At 57.0% G+C, this 8,696-nt stretch overlaps 2 protein-coding genes across 2 annotated transcripts; both read left to right on the top strand.

Annotated features, from left to right (window-relative positions):
- Nucleotides 1–876: 876 nt before the first annotated feature.
- On the top strand, nucleotides 877–3,540 carry MRPL20 (mitochondrial ribosomal protein L20). The gene is made up of 4 exons (XM_024125514.3): nucleotides 877–1,051; nucleotides 1,137–1,247; nucleotides 1,905–1,982; nucleotides 3,115–3,540. The coding sequence occupies exons 1-4, from the start codon at nucleotides 965–967 to the stop codon at nucleotides 3,286–3,288; spliced, it is 450 nt and encodes a 149-aa protein (XP_023981282.1). The 5' UTR covers nucleotides 877–964; the 3' UTR covers nucleotides 3,289–3,540.
- Nucleotides 3,541–6,510: 2,970 nt separating this feature from the next.
- LOC114483873 (cyclin-L2-like) lies at nucleotides 6,511–8,692 on the top strand (the record flags this gene model as incomplete). The annotated part of the gene is made up of 4 exons (XM_028487086.1): nucleotides 6,511–6,832; nucleotides 7,210–7,284; nucleotides 7,560–7,669; nucleotides 8,452–8,692. Coding segments are annotated over exons 1-4 (720 nt in total), but the record flags the coding sequence as incomplete, so codon positions are not given.
- Nucleotides 8,693–8,696: the final 4 nt, after the last annotated feature.

An 8,696-nucleotide genomic window follows, 5' to 3' on the forward strand; every position in this document is an offset into this window, starting at 1 on the left:
AAAAAAAAAAAAAAAAAAAAGAATGCCAAGGTCAAGAAAGACAAAGAAAGGCTGAGGGACTGTTCCAGATTAACGCTGAAAATTAGACATAAAAACTCCACGCAGTGCATGATCCTGGACAGGGAAAAAAATGGTAAGAATATGTGACAGAACTGGAAGGCAGACTGTGGACTAGACAGCAGTATTGCATTAATGTTGAATTTCCTGATTTTGATCCTTGTGCTGGGATTTGTAAGAGAATGTCCTTGTTCTTAGGAAATACACAGTGAAGTATTTAGCTATCTCCAACTTCCTTTCAAATGGACCAGAAGAAAACCTCAATAATGTGCTTATAAACATTGACGGAGGGCTTCCTTGGTGGCACAGTGGTTAAGAATCCGCCTGCCAATGCAGGGGACACGGGGTCGAGCCCTGGTCCGGGAAGATCCCACATGCTGCGGAGCAACTAAGCGCGTGCGCCGCAACTACGGAGCCTGCGGTCTAGAGCCCGCGAGCCACAGCTACTGAAGCCCGCGCGCCTACAGCCCGTCCTCCACAACAAGAGAAGCCACCTCAACGAGAAGCCGACGCACCGCAACAAAGACCCAGTGCAGCCAAAATAAATAAATAAATATATTTAAAAAATAAAGTGCACAGCTCCGCGGCGCAAAGATGACCAGGCCCCTCGGTGGGAGGCAGCGCTTCCCCGCTCCGCTGAACGCCAACCTCGGCTGTCCGCCCTCCAGCTGCCGGGGGACCGAGATCCTTTTCTCCACCGCCTAGGCCCTGCCCAGCCCCGGCACCGCCCCCTGAGCTCGAGCATGCGCACAGGAGAGGGATAGCGGCGCGGACCCAGAGCGCACGCGCAGAGGCCCGGAAGTTCCCCTGGGGGAGGGAGGCGCTGACCCGGAATCCCTGGGGAAGGGTTGCGGCGGCGGCGGCGCGACGCTCACCTTGTTGAGCAGAGGTGCGGGCTGCGGGCGCCATGGTTTTTCTCTCGGCGCAGCTCTGGCTGCGGAACCGCATCACCGACCGCTACTGGCGGGTCCAGGAGGTGCTGAAGCACGCGCGGGTGAGTGTGCCGTGCGCTCCGCGCCCCCGCCTGGCCCGGCGCGCGCGGGCTCCGCCGACCGCCTCCTCTCCCGTTTCTTGACCAGCACTTCCGGGGGAGGAAGAATCGGTGCTACCGGCTGGCCGTCAGGGCTGTGACGCGAGCGTTCGTGCAGTGCACCCGAGCCCGCAGGCTGAAGAAGAGGAACCTGCGGACGGTAAGCGCGGCCCGCTCGGCCTCGCCCCGCCGCCCCCGCCCTCCCGAACCCGCGGGGCCTCGCGGCCGCAGGTGAACCGGGCCCGACGAGCCGCTCCTGTACACGCGGTTCGCGCGCAGCCCCGTGGGCACCGGCTGGGCCCGTTGCGGTGTGCGGGTGTCGGGGGCGCGAGGGTGGCAGCGAGTCCGGCGCGGCAGCCTCACACGGAACCTGTTGCACAGATGCACACAGAGCTTCCCCAGCCCGGCTTCCCCCTTGCAGCGCTCAGATCTCTCGCTGCGCCTGGAGCGGACGCCGCTGCCCCGCCAGCCTGGCCCTTCTCGAGATCCCTGCCTCCTCTCCTCCAGGTCTTCACCTCCCTGAAGCTTCCACCTGGACCCTTGCTACGCCTGGAGCTGCGTCTGCCCCAGAATCTCTTGCTTATCTTTGTATTCTCCCTCGGCGCCTAAAGATGTTTGTGGAGTTAATGCTTTACAGCCGGCATTTGGATAAAGAGCATCAGCTTTTGCTCACTATCGTTTGTACTTCAGCCTGAATAGGAAACTGACTTTTGTATTTGCTCTTACAAAAGAAACCTTTTAGTCCAGTGACAGCCTTCGCTGGGAGGTGTGGATGTAACATACAACTGGTTAAGCATCTCAGTGTTTCTCATTTCAGCTCTGGATCAGTCGAGTTACAGCTGCTTCCCAGGAACACGGCCTGAAGTACCCAGCATTCATCCTCAACTTGATTAAGGTATGGTCGAGGACGTGGTCCTGCCGAGACGTTAAACGTCTTCATAACCCGTCCAGTTGCCGTGGTCCAGCAGCGCGGGCAGTGGAGTGTTAGCAGCCCAACATTGCTCTCGTTCTTGGAGTGGGGTTCTGGTGGGTTCGGGGACTCACCACACTGGGTCTGCCGCTGCCCCGCTGGTAGCAGAATTAGTAATAGGGTATGTGGCACCAAGACATAAGCCCTGGTGTTTCCCCATCAAGAGAAAAATGTAGAAAAACTTGGCTTTAACTTTAAAGTTTAATTTCAAAGTTTTTACACTGAATGAATTCTGGTGAGGTAGCAGATCAAGTTGAATTATAGTCAAAAAGGAGGGAAACATCTTGGAGGGGATAGAGCAAGCATGTGCCACAGAATCTTGGTCACTTGTATCTGGCGAGTATGCTATTCCCTCTGCTTTTGTGTGCATTTAAGTTTTTTCTTAAAAAGCTAGGGGGAATGGGTCCTTGTGCCAGGCCCTGCGTCTGGTCTGGCACTTTACAAAGATCCTCGGGGTAAGTGTAGGTGCGACACCTCCGTTTTACTGATGGGGAACTAGGCTCAAAAGGAGAGAGACGCTGCCCACGGCACAGGGGTCCCAGGTGGTAGAAGAGGACTGACTCCTCCTGTGCAGCTGCCTTTAATGCCAGGAGACCATCCCCCCCTTCTTTCTGCACCCCAGACTCACTGGCACTCTCCATCCATTTTCTGTTGCTTCACTCCATAGATGACTCTGGCTCTCTCATGGGAATAAGGAGTGCCCGGTTTTGATCTTAGTTCCTCTGCTTGTACCTCACACACCTTTTCCGTGTCTCATTTTTCATCATTTGTGAAATGGGAATTGTGGTTTCCTCTTCCCAGCTGCCTTAAAGGGTACCCCAGGCCAGAAGTCTGGCTGACAGCCCTTGGTTCCCCCCCCGGCCCCCCGCCCCCCTTCTCCTCCCGCGTCCTGCTTGAACAGGACTCACCACTCCCTCTCCCCCACTGGTGCCCAAGTGGTTTGTGCTAAGGTGATTCAAATCACAGGGTGCTTAGCCGTGTTCCGAGTCTTCCTGTGTTTCACTGAAATGCATTTCTGATGCTGATACAGGCTCTGATGCTCTGATTTTCTTCCCAGTGCCAGGTGGAGCTCAACAGGAAAGTACTTGCAGATCTAGCCATCTACGAACCAAAGACTTTTAAATCTTTGGCTGCTTTGGCCAAAAGGAGGCGACAGGAAGGATTTGCTGCTGCCTTGGGGGATGGGAAGGAGCCCGAAGGCATTTTTTCCAGGGTGGCACAGCACCTCTGAGGGGGATGCTGACACCCACTGACTGCCCTTTGAGGCTGAGCATCTTAGGAAAAGTGTTTTTTTCCCCCATGTGGTGATTATACTAAAATAGGGACTACGAGTTGGTTGTCAACAGTGAGTAAGTTTGACTTGCATTTGTGTTAATTTACATTCAGTAACAGGCCTGAGAGAAAAGGCCTTATCTTGCCTCTTTTGGCACAGGTTCAGAAATCTCACATGGATTGTGTAAATAAAGTTGGTGTGGAACGCAAATGCAACGTCTTGAGTTGCGTTCTTTGGCACAGACAAAACACCTTGGGTCGGCCCTGCCTGAGTGCCCGTGTGCTGGGTGGTAATTAGAGCAAGGCTTCCTCTGGGGACCCTAGATCCTCCTGCAGGCTGGGGGGCGGCACCAGGCCCTGCTGGTGCTTGACCTCCTCCTCCCCCTCCTTTGGTTTCCAGCAGGGACTCCCTGGCTCAGCTCTTCAGCCACTGAGCACCAGCTGGTTTCCCTCACTCCCCAGACCAGCAGGCAGGGCAGCTGTCCGGCTCCTGGGCTCACCTTAGCCCCCGCAGGCAGGGTGACCATCAAATCACCTGGGGAGCCTTAATGTAGGGGTTTCGGTCCCCCCCACCAAATACCTGACTTCATTAGTTCCGGAGTCAAGCCCAGAAATCTGACAGGGGCCGCCTCACGGCAGGTCTACCAGCCCTGCGCTTCCCCCCCTGACCACTCCCACGCAGAGGTGTCCACTCTCCTCTTGGTCTGGAATGGAACTTGTGTGTCCCTCCTGCTCATGAACAGGGCCTCCCCTTGGCCTTCTCCAGGAGCGTCATCTGCATTCTGAGCCCCCTCCAGCTCTGGCCTCCTGTCACTGGGTCTGAGCAGCTCTGCCACGCCCCAACAGCTCTCACCAAAGCCATCTCCTGGTCCCCAAGTCCAAGGGACACAGTCAGCCCTTGCCCTGGAGGACCATGCGCTCCCTTCCCTCCAGGACTCTGCCCTCCTTCCCCTCCTGCACACGCTCTGCTCTAGGAGAGCTCTTCAGGCCCAGGAGAGCAGTCGCTGTCTGCTTGCTGATGACCCCTGCGTTTACCTGGCAATGCCCGCCTCACTGCACTCCGAACCCCCATGCCGGGCCCTGTGGCCATGCCGTCCCCCACCCTTTGCCAGCCCTGCCCTGGAAGTCACCCCCCTCAGACGACACCCACCTCCAGCTCAGTACGGAGCCGGTCAAATCTTTTCACTGTTCACTTTCCTCCATCCTCATGCGGGTGAACATCTCTTCCAGCTGCAATTACTGCTCTGGCTTCTTAAGAGGCCCCTCCTCCTGGCCCTTGTCAATGTGTCCAAACATGGCCACCGGACCAAGCACTTAGAGGCAGGTGGCTGAGTCCTGTTCTGCCATGCTGAGTGCAGTGCCTGACTACGCACCTTGTCAGAAAATGGCTCTTGTTGAAAACAACAGGGTGGAAGATACAAAGAGCTCTCTGGCGTGGCGGACCAAGTTCTGTGCAAGATGCACTGCTGTGAAGGAGCTGCCTTCTCTTCGTTCATCTTGATAAAAGCAGGTGGGGACGTGGCAGACAACTGTGGGCTGTCCCTGGCACCCCTGCCCTGGCCACAGAACCAGGTTTCCCTTTGTGCTGTGGCCGTGTCCCCAGCTCCAGAGTCTGGCCCTGTCTAGAGCCATCAGCTTTTCCCTCTCCTCTGGCCAATCACTGTTAGGGGATGGACAGGCAGCCCAGGCAGGGCCCACGAGAAACAAGTTGTTTCCTGGGGTTTCCTTTCCTGGAGTGTGCTGCTGTGGCCCGCAGAGAGGAAACCTCCCTGAGCTGCCGGTTGGGGTAGGGGAGGTGGGGCACTGTAGCCATGTTGCCCACGGAGGTGAAGAGAAGACAGGACACTGACAGTTCGCTCAGGTCTGAGCTGCAGGATCAAGTCTCAGCAGGAGTGAAAGTCAATGGCAACCACTGGGTTTGGGCAGGTTTGAGTTGGGTGCAATCACTGGCAGCTCCCAAGTGTTTGAACCTGCCCCCACCGAGGCTCCTACCCTGCAATCTCCTCTCCAACCTGCCCGCCACCCCAAGCTCCCCCTCACCCAGTCTTGCTTTCCCATCATCCTCACACAGGTTCTTTCACTGATCCTGGTGAAAGTTTGGGATAACTGTTCAGCAACGGATAACTAGATAACTCAGATGCCGTCGCAGCTGAGGCGAGAGCAACACTGCTGTCAGATGACATAACAACCACCAGAAGCTGACAATCACTAATCCCGAGAGCGCCTGTTACAACAGATGAGGAAATGGAGGATCAAACCCCTGGATGGTTCCCCGCTGTTGGCAGGATAAAGTCCAAGCCCCTTCCCATGGCCCCCGGGGCATCCCAACCTGGCTCCTTTCCTCCCAACCCTGGGGGAACTCATGCCTCTTGCAACTTTGTAGCTGCTGTGGCTTTGTAGAAACATCGAATTAAACGTTTACAGCTACCCTCTCCTCTCTGGACTCAACTCTGAAGGCGAGAACTTTGGAAATCTGGCGGTAATACCTGTACCCCAAAACCTGGACTCAGTAAAGGCTAGAGAGTAATTGACCGCGCCGGCGGCCACAAATTAACTCAGAGAAACAGCATCTCGTTGCTGCTGTGCGTGGGCTGGGGGACAACTTACTAGCGCGTGCGCCCATCCTTTCAGGTCGGGGGCCTCGGAAACCTCCGACAGCTCCATTCAAGCCCTGGACCACTCGTCCGAAGGACGCAATCCAGGCGGAAGAAGAGCCGCCCCGCGGCCCCGCCGCGCGGGCCCTCGGGGCAGGGGGCGTCCCGCCTGGCCCTGCCCAACCGGGGTCGCCCCCGGGCCCCCTGAGCCCCCCTCAGCACCCGCCGGACCCCTAAGGAGCCTCGGGTTGCGGTGGAAACCTAGAGAGGTCCCGGGTCTTTGCGCGGACTGCACGGCCGGACCGGGGCGGTTAGCTCATAAAGCGTAACCGGGGCCGGCACCTGCGACTAGTGCTTCCGGGTCGTGGCCGAGACCGCGGTCTAGCCCGGCGCCGCAGGGCCTCTCGGGTAACGAGCCCGCTCCCGCCCGCGCCGGGTTCCGGCGTCCGCCGCGCCTCTGACGGACAGGCGGCCAAGCCAATCGCAGCAAGGGGGCGCCGGGAGGCCCGCCGGTCGAACCAATGGCACGCGGCGGGGCGGGGCGATCACGGCCGTAGTGCGTCGCGGGGAGCCGCCCTGTCGGGAAGGAGCCCAAGAGGGAGTCGGCGGCACAAAATGGCGGCGACGACGGCGACGGCCGGGGCCGGGGCTCCGGGGCCGGCGGCCCCCGCGGCAGCGGCCGGCACGCCGGGCTCCGGGGGCACAGCCCCCGGGTCGCAGGGGGTGCTGATCGGGGACCGGCTGTACTCCGGGGTGCTCATCACTCTGGAGAACTGCCTCCTGCCGGACGACAAGCTCCGCTTCACGCCGTCCATGTCGAGTGGCCTCGACACTGACACGGAGACCGATCTCCGCGTGGTGGGCTGCGAGCTCATCCAGGCGGCCGGCATCCTGCTCCGCCTGCCGCAGGTGAGGGAGCGGCCGCGAGCCTCGGGCCGAGGTAACCGCCGCGCTGGCGCCGGGAAGGCTGCCGGCCCCTTTGTTGGAGGGGGGTGTCTTATCCGGAGCCCGCTCCGTGTCCCCGCCCGGCACCCGGGCGCAGCGCCGATCCCCTCTTCGGACCCCGCCCCCGCCCCTTATGCCCACCTGGCTCCGGGCCCACCGGCCGGCCCAGGCCTAGGGCGTCCCCGCTGCCGCCCACCTGAGGTGATGAGGGAGGCGAGGCAGCAAGGCGCGGAAACATTTTAGTTTTGGAGTCTTTGTTAGGAGTCTCGTGAAACCTAATAATTTAACTTTGAGACCCTTGAATTGGGTTTTGAAAAGGATGGAACCTTTCCATTGTGCAGGTGGCCATGGCTACCGGGCAGGTGTTGTTCCAGCGGTTCTTCTACACCAAGTCCTTTGTGAAGCATTCCATGGAGGTGAGGCTTCCTCCCGTCTTTCTTTCCCCCAGAAACGTGTTGACAGGAAACCTGGGTTTGTTGCGTTGCCCGTTGCTCAGAGGAACGAGTACTTGTTTTCCAATTTGCAGCGCTGTACTTGGGGGGTTGGGAAGCCCCCTGTATTGCAGAGGGGTTTTTTCCAAGTGGCCTTTTTCTCAGGGTGCACCCCCTCTGCTCTTAACCGCCGTTCTTCAGCTGTTGGAGACTGTCGTCCTTGGAACAAACATCTCTGTGTTGCATCGCTTACGTTTCAGCACGTGTCAATGGCCTGTGTTCACCTGGCCTCCAAGATAGAAGAGGCTCCAAGACGGATACGGGATGTCATCAACGTGTTTCATCGCCTTCGACACCTGAGAGAGAAAAAGTGAGCCTTTATCAGATCTGTCGTAGATATCCGTCTCTGTTTTCACGGTTTTTCAGTTACGTTAACATTTCTGAAACAAGGTTTAGGGGGTGAGGTTTTAAACCTGTGCCCAGGAGGAGGCCTGGTGCCTGGCGGGGGCAGCGGTGTATCCAACAGATGCTGTTTAATCAGTGAAGGAACCACAGTCAGGAGGACAGGGCGCTGTGGCTGTAGTTTGGCAGGCCTTCGTTTCGTGGTTTGCCCGCGTCAGCCTGAATGCTCTAGAACTGGGTTCTCAACCTCAGCACTGTTTACATTTTGGGCTGGATGATTCATTGCTGGGGGGACTGTTTTGTGTGTTGCAGGATATTTAGAAGCATTCTTGGCCCAGGCTTTCCAATGCTCCAGCTAATGGAGGGCCTTTGTAAAATACAGCCTTGGCTGTTTAAATGCCATGCTTCTGTTGGTGTTTTGGTTCTCCCTTCATCCTCAGTACATCTGCGTGTATCTTGAGGCGGATGGACAACATGTAGTCCTTGGGCCATGAGATCGTGAGACCCTCCACTCTGTTCAATCGGTGTTTATCATCCGTAAAGAAAACAGGGAGAGGGTCATTGAGGCGGGGTGAGTAGGTCAGCACTGGGGTTTGAGGAAAACTGTGTGGTTTTGTTGGTTACAGGAAGCAAACTTCCTGACTCTGTATGGTGTTTATGGTAGATTGTCACTGTTTGGGGGTAACCGTGGGATTTGATAGGCTTTGTTTTATTTGAGCTTTATGCAGATCGTGTGCTTTGTATTTGTAGAAAACCTGTGCCTCTACTGTTGGATCAAGATTATGTTAACTTAAAGAATCAAATTATAAAGGCGGAAAGGCGAGTTCTCAAAGAGTTGGGTTTCTGCGTCCACGTGAAGCACCCTCACAAGGTGGGTATGAGGCCCAGCTGCCACGTGAGCCCACCAGAGTCATTGCTTCATTCTCACCTAGATTGGAAACTGAAAAGGATTAAATGTGTCCCTGATTTGGTTTTCCAGTTTTTATCTATAATTG

This window comes from Physeter macrocephalus, unplaced genomic scaffold (genome assembly GCF_002837175.3).
Source record: "Physeter macrocephalus isolate SW-GA unplaced genomic scaffold, ASM283717v5 random_1390, whole genome shotgun sequence".
In the NCBI taxonomy this organism is placed as follows: domain Eukaryota; kingdom Metazoa; phylum Chordata; class Mammalia; order Artiodactyla; family Physeteridae; genus Physeter; species Physeter macrocephalus.